The sequence below is a fragment of the Thamnophis elegans genome, chromosome 3 (assembly GCF_009769535.1).
Source record: "Thamnophis elegans isolate rThaEle1 chromosome 3, rThaEle1.pri, whole genome shotgun sequence".
Lineage (NCBI taxonomy): Eukaryota > Metazoa > Chordata > Lepidosauria > Squamata > Colubridae > Thamnophis > Thamnophis elegans.
The window spans coordinates 5,854,189-5,876,269 of NC_045543.1; the positions used below are offsets into that span (position 1 = coordinate 5,854,189).

The following is a 22,081-nucleotide window of genomic DNA, read 5'->3' on the forward strand; positions in this document are numbered from 1 at the left end:
CCAGTGGCTGGCCAGGTTAGGTGGTCTTAATAGAATGGACCTTATAAATTCATTTTAGTTTGGCTTTTCATTCTAGTGCCCTGGAGTCCCAAAGTTGACTTTTAGCTGCAGTGAACTTTTCTCTCCAACTTCCTCATAAGTATTACAAATAGGGCTGAACTGTGTGGCAAGACCCTGTAAAGTGGGGGCACAGGAAGCCAGACGTGGGTGAGAGATAGAACAGAGGTAAAAGCTGCTGACAGCTTAAGACGAAATAGGAACTTCTCTTTTTTATATTTCTCCTATGTACTTTGCTGTAACAGTCCAAGTGAACTTCCCCTTTTGAAATGTCATGCTTGTCTCGTGTATGGAAACGCCTTGAGAATGTACCCTGTGGAACACGGCATAAAAGTAGGATCCTGGGCAGAGCTCAGTTCAGTTCAGATGTTGGTGTGTGAACACGCTGAACTCGATGCATCCAATAAACCTGTTTCTCTTCCTTCGTGGTCTCAAGTCCTGATCTTTCGTAAGTAGATTACAAACCTCTATCTGCTGCAACATCAGGAATTGCTTGAGATAGACAAGGACTTCTGATTTTACCAGTAGCTTAAGAAAGAGCAGGCTCACACTTGTTTTCACAACAGAGCAATGCATGATTTGGAAAGAAGTCAAAAGAAAGACTTCAAACTTTGCTAGTGGTCTGAGGAATACACTTTTAAAAATTAAGGAGACTTAAGGAAACTCAAAAGTGCAGATCGATGGACCACTGGATCTTTTTAGTTTCCTATATCTCCATTTCATCAAGCAGTGGCATCTTTTTTCATATTCATATTACAACCACTGACATTTTGCCAAGCTAGCACAAAGTAAAATTCAGGGTGCTGACTTATCACTTGGTTCAAACATCATTTCTCATCGGGAAACCCTCATCTACATAGGGGCTTACTTAATTCCCCCATCAAGAACGGCCTTTTTTCAGAATCCTAAAAAGGGGGAAGAAGAACATAGATTCCTGCCGATAGTCAAGTCAATGCCAGTTATGCCCTTTGAGATGTGTTTATGCCTAGCAAAGAGAAGAGCTCTGTAGTAGATGAAGTCGCTGTCCTTTCCTTTCAGATATAAGAACTCTAAGTAAAGGTAAAGATTCCCACGCACATATGTGCTAGTCGTTCCCGACTCTAGGGGGCAGTGTTTACCTCTGTTTCAAAGCCAAAGAGCCATTGCCATCCGAAGACGTCTCTGTGGTCATGTGGCCAGCATGAATAAATGCCGAAGGCGCATGGAACGGTGTTACCTTCCCACCAAATGTGGTCCCTATTTTTCTACTTGCATTTTTACATGCCTTCGAACTGCTAGGTTGGCAGAAGCTGGGACAAATAACTGGAGCCCACTCCGTTACCTGGTGCTAGGGATTCGAACCGTTGAACTGCTGACATTTTCTGATCAACAAGCGCAGCGTCTCCGTGGTCATGTCGCCAGCATGAATAAATGCCGAAGGCGCATGGAACGGTGTTACCTTCCCACCAAATGTGGTCCCTATTTTTCTACTTGCATTTTTACATGCTTTTGAACTGCTAGGTTGGCAGAAGCTGGGACAAATAACTGGAGCCCACTCCGTTACCTGGTGCTAGGGATTCGAACCGTTGAACTGCTGACATTTTCTGATCAACAAGCGCAGTGTCTTAGCCACTGAGCCACCGTGTCCCATAAGAACTCTAAAACACCCCAAATGTACTGCTTATCTCAGGGACTCTCTCTTTCATTCTGTCTCTTTGATGAGCCTATCCTGAATGAACCAAACTTCACCTTTACCTTTAGCTGCACCCTTTGTGCCCGTGTTTCTTCTATTTTCTGTCTAATTTTCTCCCTTCTGTATTCCTCATAGGCAAAAGGATTTACCATCGTTTTAACCTGCAGGCACAAGGGAGGAAAAAAAAGGAAGAAATCATAAATCATTGCATAATTTTTTCCCATTTGATTTAACATTCTTATTTGCTGGATTTATATTCAGGATTGCTACCAAGAATGAGAGTTAAACTAAAAAAAAAAAATCAGGCCATGTACTAATTAAACGTTGCTGAAAGATGGCAACGAAATGAAACTCACAGCAGCCAACTAATTAAAAGTCATCGTGTCCATTCAACGAAAAGCCTGCCTGAAAAATGGTGCTGTATTAGAAAGGGAGCTAGCCCAACTTTTTTGGCCAAGCCCACATACCTTATGATACAATCGTATGTCCATGAAGAAGCCATGCATGTATGCCCGAAGAAGGGGAGATCCTATAAGATGAGCAAGCCCTGAAGACAAAATAGAGGTTGTGGGGGGAGGAGAGAGGGAGTTACATATATTGAACATGACCTTAATATAACACAAATTTTAAAAGAAAAAAATTCAGGATACTTTACCCAAAAAAAAACAGTTTGCATATATCATTTATATAGAGAAAAAAGTGAAGAGTTGGTCTGGAAACATTACCAGAATGTGTCATCCCCCCAAAGAGAATCATATATGTTTTCAAATGAGAAATGCATGAAGTATCCATGGCAAAAAAGGAATCTTGTGGTGCTAACATTTCTACAGACCAGGGGTAGTCAACCTTTTTATACCTACCGCCCACTTTTGTATCTCTGTTAGTAGTAAAATTTTCTAACCGCCCACCGGTTCCACAGTAATGGTGATTTATAAAGTAGGGAAGTAACTTTACTTTATAAAATTTATAAAGCAGAGTTACAGCAAAACCCTACCGCCCACCATGAGAGCTGGAACGCCCACTAGTGGGCGGTAGGGACCAGGTTGACTACCGCTGCTATAGACTTTTGATTCCAAGTCACCATCACAAACTCTCTGTAAAATCTAAGATAACCATTTTATGTCTACCATATTTTTTGGACAATGAGATACACCGGTGTATAAGACCCACCAAGATTTCGAAAAGGTAAGTAAGAAAAAAAAAGTTTTTGTCTTCCATGGCCCCCCCAGGAGCACTCTGCAGACTTCAGCAGGGATGGGGGAAGGCAAAAATACCATGTTGGTGAAAAACGCCCCGTTTTCTGGCCATTTTTCACCAAAACGGGGGCATTTTTCCCTTCCCCCAGCTCTGTTAAGCCTTTAGAATGCTCCTGAGGGTGGGGGAAGATAAAAACACCCCCATTTGGTGAAAAACTGCCTTTTTTACCCATTTTGAAATGAGTTCAGGAGGCCAAAAATGGCCGTATTTGGTGTATAAGACGCACCGACATTTCCACGCTCCTTTAGGGGGGGGGAGGGTGAATCTTATACTCTGAAAAATACGGTAGCTATAAATCTTAAGAAATGACAATTTTAAGTATTCCTGAAGGAACAAGGAACATGTAGATTTAAAAGAAAAACTTAGGTTTAATGTAAATCAAGGTTGATTTTTTTTTTTAAAGAGTTTATATGCTTAACTGGTTTCTCCTAGGTAAAATATATTGATATAGAGTTTTAACAGTTTAAATTAAACAAGTTTAATTTTCCTCAATTACTAATAAGGAATGGAGTCTCAAGCAGCTTTTAAATTAAGGTCTTTAGCAGGAGAATCATTTCTTCAAAAATGCTAATTAAATGTCTATTTTTTCCCCCATAATAATGTAAAGTATTGAAATTGGGGAAATTAGTGGTTTGAATCAACCAATATAGACCATTCTTTAAACTTGGATCAAGGTAGAAATCAAAGTTCTCAATTTGGAGTAGGAAAATAAGGAAACCAAAACAGGAATCCTCCACCGTTAGGGACAGGAATGCAAACACATTTTATCTTGGAATACTGTATATTGTAGTCACTAAGGTTCATATAAGTGAAGAGAATATCTGAGGTCATACTCAAAGGAAAGAGGCAAGATAAAATAAATCACGTCTACAGCAGAAGTACTTTACCAAGGTTTTCAAGATCTTTTCTTGTTACAAATTTATAGTCGTCATAAACTGTGGTCTCCGGGTTCTCCTCCAGCTCTTCTGTCAGGTTATCAAGAAACGAACACCACTTTGGAGCAGGACCTAAAACCTGCAGATGTAATAAAGTCAGATACAACGGGAAATTATTTTGTGAAAACCCCGTGACCTTACCCCCCCCACCCTCCCCAAGAGCTCTCAAAATGATTGGTTCCATTTCCTCCCAAATGTGGGTGGCTCATCCCTTTTCCACTGTTGATATCCATCTCTCTTCTGCTAACGTGAGCACACAGGCACACCTCGTGAACCAAGATTAAGTGAGTAAACTTCAGTATGTACAAAGGATTATTGCACATTGAAAGATCTCTCTCTCTCTCTCTCTCTCCTCCCCAGAGGAACGGAAAAAAGGAAATAAATGGCACCTACAGAATGGAACTTTAGATGCCCCATTTCCTTTTCGAATCTATCTATGACAATTACACAGGGGGGAAAGTAAACAAGCCATTTCCAAAGAGAACAGCTGCCATCTAAACCCCTCCGGAGCAAAATATATTCCAGGGATGATGGGCCTACATGCTCTTCACATAATGACTCTTGTCATTGTAACTGACATCATGTCAACCTTATCTACCGCCTACACAACTCTGCTCAAGGATGGGGAAAAAATATTTGTACAGGTCAATAAAAATGATCTTAATACACGTTCACTAGCAGGATACTCCTAAGTCAGTGTTTCTCAACCTTGGTAACTTGAAGATGTCTGGACTTCAACTCTCAGAATTCCCCAGCCAGCGAATGCTGGCTGGGGAATTCTGGGAGTTGAAGTCCGGACATCTTCAAGTTGCCAAGGTTGAGAAACACTGTCCTAAGTACTTCTTTGGAATTGTTAGTATAAGTTTAATTTGTCAATACACACATGAAAAGTTAGGGGGGGGAGGACTCTACAAATTATTAATGATAAGTCTTGAATAAAAAAAAATGCTGTGTACAGAAACATTCAACATTGTGTTATCAAGTGCATAAATGGCCCATGGCAGTTGCTTTGGCAAGAAACCTAGTGAAGCATAATTTTTCCTGATAAAATATTTCTGCTGGATGGAGATTTGGGTTCCAGATTCAGTTTATTAGTTTTGTATGCCGCCCACTCCCAGAGGACTCCGGGCGGCTTACAGTAAAAAGGGAGGGGGGATAAATAAGACAATACAACAGTTTAAAAATTACACCAACATTCATAATTGAAGTGGGGCTGGATACTTCAACAGCCCCAGGCCTGCCGGAACAGCCAGGTCTTAGTAGCTTTACGGAAGGACGGGAGGGTAGTAAAGGTCCGGATCTCAGCGGGGAGGTCGTTCCAGAGGGCCGGAGCTGCAACAGAGAAGGCCCTCCCCCGGGGGGTCGCCAGCCAACACTGGCTGACAAATGGAATCTGGAGGAGGCCTAATCTGTGCGATCGAATCGGTCTTTGGGAGGTAATTGGCAGGAGGCGGTCTCTCAGGTAACCAGGTCCGATGCCATGTAGGGCTTTAAAAGTAACGACTAGCACCTTGAAGCGTGTCCGGAGATCGATAGGCAGCCAGTGCAGCTCGCGGAGGATAGGTCCAACATCCAATAAAGATGTTACTTCGTGTTACTATTAAATGTAGTTTTCCAGCTATTTTTTTTCTTCCTGTTCCTCCACATTTCAAGACTCGTGACTTGAAAAGCGTAATTATAATTTCCCTCAAACACCCAGAGAAAACATTCTTTCAGAATGAGCCACTCAATTTTCAACTTGTAGTTGTGATCGTCCAAACTTCTGACAGCTTCCCCATTAACCTACTTTCCAGTTCACTGAGAAGAAGGCTGTTAACTTGTTCACTTTCCTCTCCGTATAATTATGCCATGCTTTGTCACAGAGGCTTTCTGTCCTCCCTCACTAGATACACCCAAGGATGATCATCGCTACCGTTCATTTTAACCCTTTAATCTAGACAAACGGAACCCTAGCGGTCTCTAAGGTTCCCTTCCGCTATTTCTCCCTTGCTGCTCTTGAGCGCTTTCCCTATCGTGTGTGTGTGTGTGTGTGTGTGTGTTTGTTTGTGTGTCAGAACAAATATATCTGCTCTTGCCACCAACAAGAGCCGAAGTGGCGCAGTGGTTAGGGTGCAGTACTGCAGGCCACTTCAGCTGACTGTTATCTGCAGTTCAGCGGTTCTAATCTCACCCGCTCAAGGTTGACTCAGCCTTCCATCCTTCCGAGGTGGGTGAAATGAGGACCCAGACTGGGGGGGCAATATGCTGACTCTGTAAACCGCTTAGAGAGGGCTGAAAGCCCCATGAAGCGGTATATAAGTCCAACTGCTATTGCTAAATCTTCCTTAAAAAAAATAACACGAGGACACTTTCCCCCAACAATAGCTACACCATCATCTACTCTTTCTTCATTAAGGCTGGCTAAATATGAGAGAAGAGCTTACGCAGGATCAACCTGAGTGCAGACTGCAGTATTGCCAGGTTAAGTTCACAATCGCATGTTGGCTTTCCAGCATTTTATCTGCAAGCAAAGACAGAAAGCGGAGGATGCTATTTTATCTACGCGCACCGAGTCCCTGGAACAGCTTCAGGTAAGCGATATTCTGTTAAAATGGCACCCAGGAAAGAGAGAGTTCCAACTCCTCCTCACCACCACATGCTCTGATGCTCCTTCTGCCTTCCTTCACTTTTTAAAAGCATGCATGTTAAAAGACAAGCCGCACTTGGATAATGTTTACGGTAAGAACAGCGGTGGCGCAGTGATTGGAGTGCAGTACTGCAGGCTGCTTCAGTTGACTGCTAGCTGCAGTTCAGCAGTTCAAATCTCACTGGCTCCAGGTTGACTCAGCCTTCCATCCTTCCGAAGTGAGGACCCAGATTGTTGGGGGCAATAGGCTGACACTATAAACCCCCTAGAGAGGGCTGTAAAAGCACTGTGAAGCGGTATATAAGTCCAAGTGCTATTACTGATGACACTGCCAGAGCAACCCCAATCTGGTGCCCAGCCGTCATTCCATGCTTCTCTTCTTCTCCTCTATGAAATCAGAAGCAAAGAAGGGAAGGTGTTGTGACTCAGCAGAAGTTTGCTGTGAGTTGAGTCGGGATGCAAGATTAACAATGCAGCTGGGGCTCGTAAGTGTCGTCTTCTGGTGAAAAAAGGACGGATGGTGCAACGCCCTGGTTGCAGGAGTCAACGTTCATCATTCATCGGTCGTGGTTTGTTTGTGAGAGACACTTGGAGAAGTGATTTGCTTTCTGTAACCCTGATTCAAGGACACACTTGGAGAAGTGCATTGCTTTGTAAGAGTTTTGTTTTGCATTCTGTTATCTTCTTGCCAGAGACTTTATTTATGTTTATTTTTGGGCTCGCACCCAGCGTGAGCCGAGGACTGATAAAGTTATTTCCTTTTAAGTCTGTCTGACTGTCGTCTTTGAACGAGCGGAGAAGGGGGGACAGAACAGGAAGGGCTCCTGGATTTTAAACAGCTGAAGAAAAGAGAGTTTCAGCACTGACTAAAATGATCTGTTCTACACAACGATGAAAGGACCTCTATTCTTCTTCATGACTGACCATCCTTTTTGGTCCCTGCTTCTGCGTCCTTTTCTTCAAAACAAAATTCAAAGGAAAGAAGGGAAACAAAAGGAAATAACGCTTTTGCTTTTCTTTTAGGTCACCAGAGCTCTGAAGGTGAATTCCGTTGCTGGCTTTTACACCCCACCAAGTGGACTATCGTAGCAGCTTTCTCCAACCACTTGTGGTCACACGCACACCATGCTAAGAGTTGCACTGCAATGCCCTGGGAAGGCTGCACTGCAAAGCCAACAGAAAGCCAGAGGGCCATAATGAAACTCCGTCTAGAACTGTGGTGTGGAGACCATGAGCACAATCTTTAAAATATTGCATCCTACGGATCTTCCCACGGACAAGCAATTTTTCCCCATGGATGTCCTTCTGCATGGTGTTGCCCAAACGAAGTATAATCTGCATTATTATTATATCTCTGTGCTAATGTTATCTGTTAACCAGCCCAGGGATTTTTTTTTTAATTGAAAATTTTTGAGGGAAAAAAAAGGCTTTTACAAATTTTTACCTCCCCTCCCCCTCCCCTCCCCAACCTAACCCCCCCCCCCACAACCTTCCCCCCCCCCCGACTTCCCAGAACCAATACAGGATATAAATCTTTAACAAACATGTTCTAAAATAAACTTAAAGAAAGTTAGTATCCTCTTTCATTTGAGCTTTAACTCCTCTTTTGTTAGGCTAACTCTGAACAGATTATATCGTTCCTCGCTTTTTCGGTCATAAACTATCTGGAATTTCTTAGTCCCGTATTTATTTTGAATATAGTCACTCCATCTTCTCCACTCCAGTTTACATCTCTCGTTTGAGTGGTCCTTGAGATATGCTGATATTTTAGCCATCTCTTTTGTGACTTTTAATGTCCATCCTTGAATAGTAGGCAAATCTTCCTTCTTCCAGTATTGCGCCGCCAACAGTCTTGCTTGCGGTTATTAAATGCAAAATCAAGTTAGTCTCTATAACAGTTAGCCCAGGGATTTCTAACATCATCAACAATCCAGACCAATTCAGCATTGTGCTCTATGTGTCATCCTTCGATATTCCGACATTCTTGTTTTGATTTCTTTCCTCTCAGGCATTGTTAATCACTTCGAGGATTGAGGATATACTTGCTTAATCTTGTGAGCAAGTTGCCCCAAGAGAAAGAACCCACGAGAACTCTAAAACAACAAGAAGGCTCTGCCAGAAATAGTTTTCACTTGTTTCCTTCTTGCTGTGCCCCGTTTTTTTTTAATTATCTCTCTTCCCTTTAGGTGGCCAAAGATAGCTCTGTGACTCCTTGAGTAACCCTGTGGCAAGATCAGGCTTATCCCTTATTCTGAACCTTGGCTCGTTTCTAGGCCAGAAATTTAATACAGTTTGAGTCATCTGCATTGTAAGAGGGAACAAATGGCCAGGTTGTTCAAACGTACAGTGGGTGAAAGAAATTACGTGGAAATTTAGAACACTCATAACCTGGCAATGCTGTGACCTACAACGTGATGTGAGTTTCACCTAAGCCTCCTTAAGAGATCAAGAGTGTCTGGTTAAATAAACAATGAAAAAAGGTAATGACGTCAAAAGCTTTTAGTGAGCACACTGGGCCAACGTTGTTGGGAAAAAAAAATACACACCTGGTGCCACCTCTTTTGGCAATGATAGCTTCAATCTCATGTCTCCTACACCTACTGATGATCAATCCTTGGTCTCCGGACACGCTTCAAGGTGCTAGTCGTCACTTATAAAGCCCTTCATGGTATTGGACCTGGGTACTTGAGAGACCGCCTGCTGCCAATTACCTCCAATAGACCGATTAGATCCCACAGATTAGGCCTCCTCCGAATTCCATCCGCCGGCCAATGCTGACTGGCGACTACCCGGAGGAGAGCCTTCTCTGTGGCTGCTCCGACCCTCTGGAACGAGCTCCCCGTGGAGATTCGAACCCTCACCACCCTCCAGGCCTTCCGCAAAGCCCTTAAAACCTGGCTGTTCCGACAGGCCTGGGGCTAAAGAGCTGTTGCCCCCCTTCTCGAATGGTATGGTTGTTGTGTGTTTTTAAATTTTGTATTGTTATGTTTGTCTTTTTATCCCTTATCTGTACCCCCTTCCCTGACTTGGATTGTGAGCCTCCCTGAGTCCCCTTCGGGGAAAAGGGCGGCATATAAATAAAATAAACAACAAACAACAAACAAACAATCCTTAACATAAGCTTCGAGGTATTTTGGTTCACTCTTCTTTATATAAACTGCTTCAACTCAACCCAACTCAGACTATGACACATTTCAGCTGGGTTCTGGGCCAGGACTGTGACTTGATCATTCCAAAATGTAGCTCCATTTACTCTCTTAAGAGAGATGATTATCTCAGGGCTTCACATACTTTTCTACTAAGGCAGTAAATATTATTAGTCAGTACAATCAAATAAAGGAGTATTCCATTTGGGCTGGTTTGTTTAAGCAGAATTTCTTTTCTATTAATTGGATTTAGAGGAAGTGGGCCAGGGTACTGTTGGATCACAGACAAATCTAAAGATTCGAACACGTTCCAAAATCATCCTGCTGCACATTTCTCCACGATAGCCAGTTATCAGAGAAGGGAGGGGAAAGTCAGTAGAATCTAATTATGATAGAGGAGATCAGGATTGTTTCCAGGACAAGAACAGCCAAACACAACACACGTTGCTTCTCCGTCTTCTAGTCAAACAAAATATTGTGTTAAGTAAACTCAAAAGTGACCTTTATTATTTGACGGGCAGACTAGTCCATCAATTTGGGGAAAGCGTCTTCTCCTAGATTTTCCGAGCTTTGGAAGGAGGCATTGTATTGAAGGAGTACGCCAGTTTTTCCCAGTTTTTCCTAAAAGTTTGAATGCAAAAGCAGTTGCCTTATAATTTCCAAATATCCTTCCGGTTCCTAAGTCTACAATGACTTTGTAAAATAGCAGAAATGGTCTACTTAAAGGGCCTTCTGGCCAAACAATGGTATGTCACTAAATTAGACTTCATATTCGTAATAGAAAGGAGCTATCATGAAAGCATCCTTTGGTTATACAACAATTAATATCTGCCCTTCTCACTAAGTATAACTAACTGATGCCCTTTATAGCTTCTAAAATATAGAGGTGCAGGTATAATTCATCAGCTCAAGAACTTTTCATGACACAGTGAGTACTATACTCCTCATAGTGAATAGGGTCAGGTTCTCTTTTGTTCTTTCCAAGTCTAGGACTATAAAATAGCAAGTCAATCTATTTTTTTTTTTTTTTGGCTCCCCTGTTCCAATACAGCTAAGATTTTTCTGACCAGAGGAATTCTATTTAAACCAAATGTGATAGGAATTCCAAAGCTGCATTGCACTTAATAGCATTTAGCAATAATTCAAATTCAAATTAGCAATAGCAGTAGCAGTTAGACTTATATACCGCTTCATAGGGCTTTCAGCCCTCTCTAAGCGGTTTACAGAGTCAGCATATCGCCCCCAACAACAATCCGGTTCCTCATTTTACCCACCTCGGAAGGATGGAAGGCTGAGTCAACCCTGAGCCGGTGAGATTTGAACCGCCGAACTGCAGAACTGCAGTCAGCTGAAGTAGCCTGCAGTGCTGCATTTAACCACTGCGCCACCTCGGCTCATAAATTTAATGAATTTATATGCCGCCCAATCCCGAAGGACTCCGGGCAGCTTACAGAATACAACTCTAAAAAGGATAAAGATTAAAAACAGGGAAAAGAAACAGATTAAAAAAGAAACACGTCATGCACTCAATCTAGGCGGGGCTGGACCTCATTCGTGAGGTCAACAGCCCCAGGCCTGCCGGAATAGCCAGGTTTTAGTGGCCTTTCGGAAGGCTGAGAGAGTGGGAAGGGTCTGGATCTCTGGGGGTGGGTCGTTCCATAGGGTTGGAGCAGCTACAGAGAAGGCCCTCCCCCGAGTAGCCGCCAGCCGGCATTGTCCGGTCAACGGCACCCGGAGAAGGCCCATCCTGTGAGATCTTATCGGCCGTTGGGAGGTATGTGGCAGAAGACGGTCTCGCAGATATCCGGGTCCTAGGCCTAGCACTTAAGACTTATATACCATTTCACAGTGCTTTTACAGCTGCCTCTAAGCGGTTTACATAGTCAACCTATTGCCCCCAACAATCTGGCTCCTCATTTTACCCACCACGGAAGGATGGAAGGCTGAGTCAACCTTGAGCCTGGTGAGATTTGAACTGCCGAACTGCGGCTAGCAGTCAGCTGAAGGAGCCTGCAGTACTGCACTCTAACCACGGTGCCACCTCTTAACTACTAAAGTGGTGCCTGCTTTCACTTCTCTGCAGAGCTCCCTATTCTATTTCAGGCTAAAAATTCACATTTAAAATAAGGATACTACAACAGATGGGGCAGGATGAAGAACTGAAGAATTGAACACATTTTTATTTTAAATGAAATAATAGAAAACACACGTCAAGCCCGGAGTCCTTCGGGAGTGGGCGGCATACAAAACTAACTAATAAACAACAAGCCAAGTTTTGGTGTGAACCTTCTTGTATTACTAATGATGCGGCCTTCTCTCTGCACAGGCAATACTCATCAACTGAAGCTGTATCTAATAATATAAATACCACATCTTCTTCATGCCCAGCTTCCAACCTATTCAAATGGCGTGTCAGATTTGCGAAGTAAATCGTATCACTCCTATTTCTACCCCCCCTCCTCAAAATTTTAAAGCGTGCGTGCAAAATCCGAGATCACTGACCAGAAATCCCAAAAGTGGGTGTGGTGCGGTTCATGACTCCCCCACTTCCTTCCCCAAAGCTTTCTCTCCTGGCGTGGTTCTCCTGCCCACGCTCTCTATTTTCCCCATAACCGTTTCCCCTATGGGCGGGGTGGGGTCCTGGTACCCATTGTGCTGAAGGCCCACATGCAGCCCTCAATAGCCTTGATACCCATCTCTAGACTCCCTCCCTCCCATCCTGCCAATCAACATTAACTTTCTATGAGTTGGAAGTGGGGAAATTCCTAATTCAACGAAGAATAATCATGTTAACTGGTCAGTATAATTTAGTAAAATAATTCAATTAAATCACAGTTATGTTTCCCTCGCTGTACTTTTTTAGTCCAGCCTATGTTGTGAAGTACAACCCACAACATGCTACCTAAAGCATTTCCCTTTGCAGAACATTTTATGCTCTCAGAAATGCTCCCCCCCCCTCCTATCCAGACCCACCTTGGTCCACAATCTACAACCGTCCTTTAACTGAAGTATCTGACTTTCACATCTGCTTATCCAGCTGCTTATCAGGCCCATGGGGTCTCCCCCCACACCCGACAGAGAGATCCAAATGTGTTAAAAGATTCTACAGGATGGCCACAAAATTACTTCCTGAGAGTCGCACATGGGATGGTTTCCGCACCCATGCCCACACACGCGCATTTCCTTTGAGGCAACATGTTATGATGGGAAGTAGAGGATTTCCTTTGTTGTGAATAAGCCCAACGTGCTACTTTTTAGGTTGTAAGTACTTATCCAAAAACAGATAGGAAGCCCACGTTTCCTGTTTTGTGGAGACTCAACAATTGTCTGGCAGATTGACTTAAAAAAAATATTGGCAGATGAATCACAGTATTTCACTACATTATCAAAAGACGAACCAGGAAAGAGAAGATCAGTTTTCTAGGGAAACAGTTAATGCTGGGTGTGTAATCCACAAATAAACCAACTAGTGTGTTCTTTTCAAATCTATTTTTTAAATGTTATTCAGTGCTACTTCTACAGTTATAATACCACATTGGTATCTGATGATCAACTATTTTTCATTTCACTGTGACAGCATAAGAGAGAAAGTCTCATCGACAAGCTTTGTCCACAGCGTTCCACATATAAGAAGTGGAAATCCAAGGGAAATTACCAGTTAATTTCATGTGATTGTAGCAAGTTTTGCAAATAATCTGTGCTATAAACAAGTCTAAGAAAAGATGCAGAACTAGAGTGCAACAGGAGAAAGTTAAAGCACAGAATTCTCTTTTATAACATCACAAGCTTCTCTGCCCCGTCAAATAAATGCTTTATTTAGTATTCAAGCACAATTCCATGGCAATTTTTCCCCATATAGCCTGGAGGGGATCTGAGTTATTATCCTAATATCTAAGGATGATATTAGATCCTAGCCACATTCTATTTATGAAAAAAGCAATGTATTCAAGCAATGCATTCATGGGAACAGGTTGCTTCTAATGACAGCTTGCTCCCAACACCCTTATCAAAAGTATAAGAGGCCCATCTGAACAGAATTTGGAACATGTATTGGGTAGAAGAGATGAGAGTGAAATTCCTTTGATATAAGTGATAGTCCTCTTAGGTAATGCTACACATAATCTAAAATCAACCTAGGCCTTTCTTCAGCCTTATTGGCTGTCTTAATTCAAAATGCGGAGGCAAAATCGTTTTCTTTTATTTACTTAAATTTATTAAGGCAGCCTGGATTAAAACACAAGAATAAAAATAGGACAATCTACCCATCCCTTATATTAACCCCAAGCCTGGGAACAAAGCAGGTTTTAGTGACTTTCTGGAAGCTAGGATAAGGGGCATCTTTTGTAGCTCGGGGATGGGTGGGGAGGATATTATTCCAAAAGGATAGGGGCAGCAACAGAAGAGACACACTTCCTTTGACCCACACAATGACAATCTTTAATGCAGGAGATCTGGAGCACATCAGAGGTGGGTTCCTACCAGTTCGCACCTATTCGGTAGAACCAGTTCGTCAAATCTACCGAACCGGTTAGAAGAGGTTCCACCAGTGGACCCGGAAAGCAGGCCACACCTACAGAAGAGGTTCCAAAATTTTTTGAAACCCACCACTGGTCCTTGGATATGATTATTCTACACTATCATGCTCATATTTATAAAACTCAGGGCCTCTGTGAAAGCTAAGGATGACGACTGCGTTTGTGGTGCAATCAGAACATTGCGTGTGTTGAAGTTGTTTTAACGCAAACCAAAGATGCCTTTTAAAAAACAAGTTTACATCCTATTCTTATGCATGCCAGTGCTGTGTGTGAGGTGATTTAAGGTGGTTCTGATGAGTGTCGTCGGCATCTTCATATCCGGGCACATGGGCAGCAAGCCACTCCCATCCGGTCACATGGGTGGCAAGCCACACCCACAAAGGAGTCCACACCCACAGAGTAGGTTCCAACAATTTTTGAAGCCCACCACTGGAGCACATCCAGTCTTCTGAAAATATTGGATGACAGAAACAATTTAAGATAGGTGGTCCCTCAGATAACCAACCCCCAAAATGATTTGATAGTGGTATCACCAGATCACTGTGAAAGAGGGATGTCAAACAGAAACAAATCAACTATTTCCCCACAGGATCCAATAAGATATCATCAATCTCCCAGTCTAAGTGCAGCTCCGGGATCTTCTAGTGATTTCCCCTTGCTGTACAAACTAAATACCACCTTGCTTAGATGGAGGTACTGCCATCTTGAAAAGACAACTTCAGTGAAATAAAGTAAACTCTGTAACTTCAACGGGACGGGAATAAAAAGCAGGCATGAAAAACTACTGCTGTTTCTTTTTCAATAGCACTGTAACTCATGCATTGAAATACGTACAGCAACCCTTGTAATTGAATTAAAAACAAAGGTTCCCCTCGCACATATGTGCTAGTTGTTCCCGACTCTAGGGGGCGGTGCTCATCTCCGTTTCAAAGCCAAAGAGCCAGCGCTGTCCGAAGATGTCTCTGTGGTCACGTGACTGGTATGGCTAAATGCTGAAGGTGCACGGAATGCTGTTTACCTTCCCACCAAAGGTTCCTATTTTTCTATTTGCATTTTTACATGCTTTCGAACTGCTAGGTTGGCAGAAGCTGGAACAAGTAACGGGAGCTCACTCCATTACGCAGCGCTAGGATTCAAACCACCGAACTGCCAAGCTTTTTGATCAACAAGCTCAGTGTCTTAGCCACTGAGCCACCGCGTCCCTCGAAAATAGTATATATACACATCAATTGTGTCTTGTACTACTCACAACAGCCGCTGCCATCTTGACCAGGGTTGAGATTCCCACACCTTTACCTTAAGTCAATTTTGTTAGAAAATCTGAAGCCCAGCCTGTTCGTCAAGGTACTCGGGATTTAAATAGGTTTAGGGTTCAATGTCTCATTTACTAATTAAAAGGCAGTTTCACCTTTAGAGTGAACTATAATTTTAATTAAGATTACATTGTTCTGACAAAGCTAGGGAAGCTGGGACGAGTAACGGGAGCTCACTCCATTACACAGCGCTAGGATTCAAACCACCGAACTGCCAACCTTTTTGATCAACAAGCTCAGCATCTTAGCCACTGAACCACCACATCCCTTCTAAATACAAAGGTCTATTCTATCATGCCCCGAGACAAAATCGCAACCATCACTTTAAAAACTCTTGTTACTTACTGGAATGTAGTAGATGTTCATTTTAGGGGCTTCATTGGCTGTGAACAGCATTCCTATGAATCCAAAAAAAAAATTAAGATTGTTGATTTCAAATGCAGAACTTTTCCTCCATTTTAAAATTTGAGGAGCTTGAACTAAGATTATTGGTGGGAATAAAGCTGAAATATCATTTCAGTCCAAAGTCATTTTCAAAAAGAAATTAAGAGGTCCACTGATATAGCAGCAACTCTAACTCAGACAGAATAATGTTTAACAAAAAAAGCAACCAGAAGTAATTACCTTTTCTCCCATCTTTCAACATCTACTTTGCACTTAATTAAATACACTTGCAGATTAATTAAGAGAAAAACGTAACTCAGACCAACACAGATATTTGGCAAAGAAGAAATTGTTGTATAATATTGATAGTATTGGAGAAGGAGGCAACATCTTATTTAACTTTAAGTGTCAGCAACGTCCATTATTTTTTATCTGGGATATTATACCGAGAACCAGATTCTAACAACCAAGAAACTTAGAATAAATCTGGATTTTTGCATTATCCCATATAAGTTAATTTCTAACAACAGTAAGAGATATGTTCTAATTCATATCTCTAGCTTAATCCTTGAACACGGGGGAAGGAAGTGTCATCCTCTAGCCAGATGGGATTAAGACAATATTTGCAGGAATTAAGGTTTTTGTTTTTTTAAATATCCAACATTTCTTTTCATATTTCTACCCTCCTTACTCCTGGACAAGAAAGTTAATAATATAAAATGAGACCACTAATTGAACTACAGCGATTACAAAGAATTTTCAAACATGACCATCGACAATAACTGCTATACGTTGCAGCAAAAATCCATAGCTTCCTGTAAACACTCAAATTAAACTCTGCCAATCCCATCAAATGGTATCAACTTCCTGCAGTTACAGATTTAGTGTGACAAATCGGCAGGATCCTGGCTCCCGTGAAAATCAACATGTATACAACTGTGTGCAGCTTCCAGCAGGAAGCCAAGATTGTCTGAGTGACTTTGGAGGGGAGGGGGAGAGGGGGGGGCTTAACTAGGAGGACTTTCAGAACATATGAATGGAGCTCAAGGGATACTCTATTTAAAGCAGGCAGGCCTTGTATTTTTGTTTTCCCATTCAAAAGATAACAGGCACCAAATAAAGATGCTTCCCCTCCCCTTTTGACATCAAAAAGAATATAATGGGCTCCTTGATTAATTCAGTGGGAAAAATCGCGATATAAACTTAAATTCAGAACAATTCATTAAGCAGGGATGAATGTGTACTCAGGCCGTGAAGGGACCTTTTCTATATGACAGTGGAAGAATACTTCCAGAGAAGCACGATAAGGATATGACATTATAAAACACTTTTACAGTTAGATACCCATCAAACTGCAAGCTTCAAACATTTAGTGATACTTGTAATCAATTGGGAAGGCATCGTGCTCAAACAATTAAAAAAAATCCTGTCTGCTTTGAATAATCACATTAGTAAAAGAGAATCTATGGAGACATTGTTAAGACATCATAGACATTCCACAGTGAAATTTTGTAATGGGGGAATAAAATGACCCAGTTCTAACATGACAACATTTTCAATGAGAGATGAAGATTTTGGAATTTTTTTTATAGCAGATTTTTTTTACTATTTTTCCCTTCTACACCTTACAGTCATTACATCAACATTGTTATGTCATCATACCTGTACATGTATATAATATTTCGCTTCTATATTTACACACTTTATACAGTTTTTATATATATATTAGATTTTTACAACCCCTGGTAAGCCCCAATTATGGGAGGAAGCTAACTGCTTCCATCATCTGTCAATCGGCTCGTCACGAGAGTCCATCACGACAGAAACCCAATATTTTTTACTGTTGCCTTTGTTATATTTGTGTTTTTTTTATTTGTGCTGATAAATAAATATTTTATTTATTTATTTATTTATTTATCAGCACAAATAAAAAACACACACACACATATATATATGTGTGTGTGTGTGTGTTTTATTTTTGCTGATAAATAAATAAAGGGAGTTGTGACACTAAATATATATATATTATATGTTTTTTGGCTTAATTAATTTTATTCCTGTTCTGCAGCCATTTGTACCAATTGTTCCAAATTTCATAATATTCCGACTCATCTTTATCTTTTAATTTCAGTCTTAATTTGTCCATCTCTGCACAATCCAAAGTTTTTTTTAATCACTAATTCATCCGAGGGGGTATTATTTTGTTTCCAGCATTGGGCAAATGCTATTCCAGCTGTAGTTAGGAGACCTGTTAATATGTACTTAATTTTCTTTGTATATTTCCCTTTGATTATTCCCAGTAGAAAGATTTCGGGTTTGTATTTTATCTGTTCTCCTGTAATTTCTTGCAGCCATTTCCAAATTTTTGTCCACTATTTTTGTGTTTCTGGGCAGGTCCACCATATGTGATAACAATTCCCTTGTACTTTTTTACACTTCCAGCAGGTCGGCTTCATGTTTGGGTACATTTTACCCAATCTTCTTGGTGATATATATTTTCTTTAAGTGCTGCTGATCGTGTTAATTTATAATTTGTGTTCCAAATTCTTTCCCAATCCACTAGATCTATGTTGTAAGCAAAGTTTTTGGCCCATGCTATCATGCAACCTTTAACTTTTTCGTCTTCTAATGTTACTCCTAATAAATATTTGTAAATTTTCGTTATGAAGATTTCGGAATTTTGATTTTTAGGAAATCACAACCTGTTCTCTATCCAATCCTCATGGAGGATTTAATATACAGTACAGTGCTTCTCTTCTCAGTGCCTGCGTCTCTTTGAGAGTGGGCGGCATACAAATTAAATCAATCAATCAATCAATCAATCAATCTCACCCTTGGCATCAATAAGGTGGGTGGACTTCAACTCCCAGAATTCTTCAGCCAGCATGGCTGGCTGGGGTATTCTGAGAGTTGAAATTCACATATTTTAAAATGGCTAAGGTGAGAAGCATGATAGCCTGTGAGAGCGAAAGTACTCTATTGCTGTTGAAGACTCTTTAAGAATTTTGAAACGGCCAACAGATGATTCGGTTGTTAAATACTGTCAGAGGAAAAATGAAAAAGGTCACCTCCTTCCAAATTCTGAAGACATGATCTAACATCGGGCTGCCAGGAAAGATTATTTTGTACTTTACCTGAATTGGGGTACAGGCAAACATCATTAATATTATGTTCAGGTTCTATAGAGGTGAATATTTTCCCCTGAAAAATAAAGTCACATAATTCTTAATAAAAGCACACAAAGGAAGTAAGGAGTTTCATACTACAGAAAGAGGATTCTTTGGACAGTGAGATGGATGGCATATAAATTCAACAAATAAATTATTCAGACAATAAATCTTATTATCTGCAGAAACACTATTATTGCCTTCATGTTGCTAATATTAATCTGGAAGTGTCTGCAATTAAATAGAACAATTTCGTTCCTATTTCAAGAAGGAATTGGTTCAAAGTCTTGAATTCCACTATGTTATGGAGAGCCATATTTCCGTCCGTCCGTCCATCAACTTGCTACTTGAACATGCAAAGAACATCTAGCAGCAAATTTCCATGTCCAAATTACGTTTCCTTTTAATAAACAACATGCAACAAATTGTAAGACTAGTCAAATTGTCAAATGGCAGAGTCCAGTCCAATTCTAGTGATTTAAATGGCTATCATCAATAGCAATAGCAATAGCAGTTAGACATATACCGCTTCATAGGGCTTTCAGCCCTCTCTAAGCGGTTTACAGAGTCGGCATATCGCCCCCACAGTCTGGGTCCTCATTTCACCCACCTCGGAAGGATGGAAGGCTGAGTCAACCCTGAGCCGGTGAGATTTGAACCGCCGAACTGCAGAACTAGCAGTCAGCTGAAGTGGCTGCAGTACTGCACTCTAACCACTGCGCCACCTCGGCTCCTTCTTCAGAAAAAGGAAGGATTTCTTAGCTCTGGCTAAACTAGACTCATCTTTATTGCCAACAAGCTCTTCTCTATAGCACATAGCTCTTCACTTCCACAATGTGTCTTCTAGTATTTCTAGTTCAGGGGATAATCCATAATTGAGGCACAAAGTCCTCTTTCTCTGTGCTGGTAATCATGATGCTCGTGATTGTAGCAAGCTCCATTTTTTTTCTGTATATACTTTTTTATTTTCCATTTTCATAACATACAATCACATGTATACTATTACATAGCCAATATCCTAATGTATTAAGTAGTAATTACATCAGTTCCTCTTGTCATCAATGCCCAGAAAGATAAAAACCCATTATTAGCTCTTCTGCTCTCCATACACCTCTTTCTTCTACCTCCTTTCTTCCCTCCATCATCCTTTCCTACTCTACTTCCCCTTCCCTTCTCCTTTTCCTCTCTCTTCATTCCACTCCTCCTTATCCTCCTCATCTTCCCCCCTTACCCTCTCTCCTATCCCTCTCTTCCCATCTTTCTTCTCTCCTCTGTTTCCCACTCTTCCTCTCATTGGTGTATTTCAGCTTCTGAGCAAACTCCATTCTATGTTGATGGTATTTATGCTTCCATATCAATATACTTAACATATCTTAGTTTTAAAGAAAAAATAATAGAAGACAGTATACATGTGCAATCATATTACATGAAAATCTAACACCCCTCATCAAGCCTAATATACATCCCTCCCTCCCACCCTCCAGCTCCATTTGAAGGCAGATTCTGTAGCCATTTAGGTACTCCACATTCCTTGGCAGCCAATTCCACTTACTTCCAAAGAATTTGGAGGTCAATCAGACAATTGTATTGAAGGTATGAAGAAAGCAAATAATGACTACACAGAAAGGAAATTACTCTCCTGGTATTTTTTCTGGTGATGGGTTGCAAAAACAAGAAGCTGGCCAACATTTTGAGGACATGGATGTTGAAGATTTTAACACGACAAACAGACCAGCGAGTCTCATACACTGGAGACATCTTCCTTCAGTAAGTGTTAATTAAACAAGAGTACTGCAAGCAAACATTTGCCAATCCAGAATTCCCATCTTGCCTGCTGGGAACAGCCATTTCCCTACACTTTTCATCCAGTGTGTATGAACATAGTTCTTCTGGGCCTTCAAAGAAAAGTATTTTCTCCCTTTCCAGGGGAAGTATGCGGATTTTCCAGCCCACTGTAATATTTTCCGCAACCTATTCCAACATTTTCATGTAGAGGAAAAAGATGTTTGGCCACAACCAGATTTAATTTAGAAGTGAGTGTATGTGTAGAGGTATGAAAGAGGAAAAGAAGGCCTACCGCTTTGAAGAGAGCATTGTATTAATGACCGCAAGTTGTTTGAGGAAGCCTCAGCCCCTTTCCTCTCTACCATAAAAACAACTCCCTCAGCTCCCGAGACAAGTGAAATGTTAAATTCTTTTTGTTCCACCACACGCTGGGATCAGAACACTGGGATAATATTGTGTAAAGTCAGAGCTACGGCAAAAGAGATTTGTGGTATGCCGGGGAAAAGGAGTCCACATTTCTGGTTCTTTCACAGAAGGTCCCTTTATATGGATATATCTTCCTAAGCTGGTAGCCTTCAAATATGGGCTTCCTTGATTACGGGGCACGACAAAACCGCGCTCGTCAAAATCGTGGTGATAAAATCGCGGCGCTAAAGCCGCAACGTCATCACCGCCGCGACAACAGCGCGGCAACAGAAGGGCGCTTTAAAACGGCGCCGCGGCAGAAAGCAGACTTCAATTAAGGTAAGCGTTAGGATTAGGTTTAGGGGTCTGTTTTAGTGTTTGTTTTAGGGTTAGGTTTAGGGTTAGGTTTAGGTTTAGGGTTAGGTTTAGGTTTAGCGTTAAGTTTAGGGTTAGGTTTAGGTTTAGGGTTAGGTTTAGGGTACTGAGTGCTTGGGAATGCGCGAATTTGCCCTCCGCGATTATGTCATCGCGGTAGGGTCGTGTTTTTCCTTAGCGCTTAGAACGGCGCGAATTAGTCTTCGCGCTTATGTCTCCGTGGATAAGGGCTTCGCGGATTTCTGGTGGAACCCCTTGATTAATATCAATCAAATTTAGCCTGTGCGGTGGAGTCACAGGATTCTTGGCAGCTCACAAAATGTGCGATATAAATGTACGATATAAAAACATGAAATAATTAAAACTCAGCGACAACATATGGCATCAGACCCTCCAAACGCTTCAGGAAAAACTGAGCCTTCAG

The 22,081-nt window shown here is 41.4% G+C and overlaps 1 protein-coding gene across 1 annotated transcript in view; it reads right to left on the reverse strand.

Moving 5' to 3' along the window:
• The window catches only part of NOL10 (nucleolar protein 10), a 53,764-nt gene that overhangs the window by 10,154 nt on the left and 21,529 nt on the right, over nucleotides 1-22,081 (reverse strand). Inside the window, exons 12-16 of the mRNA XM_032213442.1 lie at nucleotides 19,060-19,126; nucleotides 15,887-15,939; nucleotides 3,874-4,000; nucleotides 2,197-2,276; nucleotides 1,792-1,890 (exon numbers count right to left, since the gene is read on the reverse strand). Of these exons, the coding sequence (XP_032069333.1) occupies nucleotides 1,792-1,890; nucleotides 2,197-2,276; nucleotides 3,874-4,000; nucleotides 15,887-15,939; nucleotides 19,060-19,126 (426 nt within the window). The remainder of the gene's footprint in view (nucleotides 1-1,791; nucleotides 1,891-2,196; nucleotides 2,277-3,873; nucleotides 4,001-15,886; nucleotides 15,940-19,059; nucleotides 19,127-22,081) is intronic.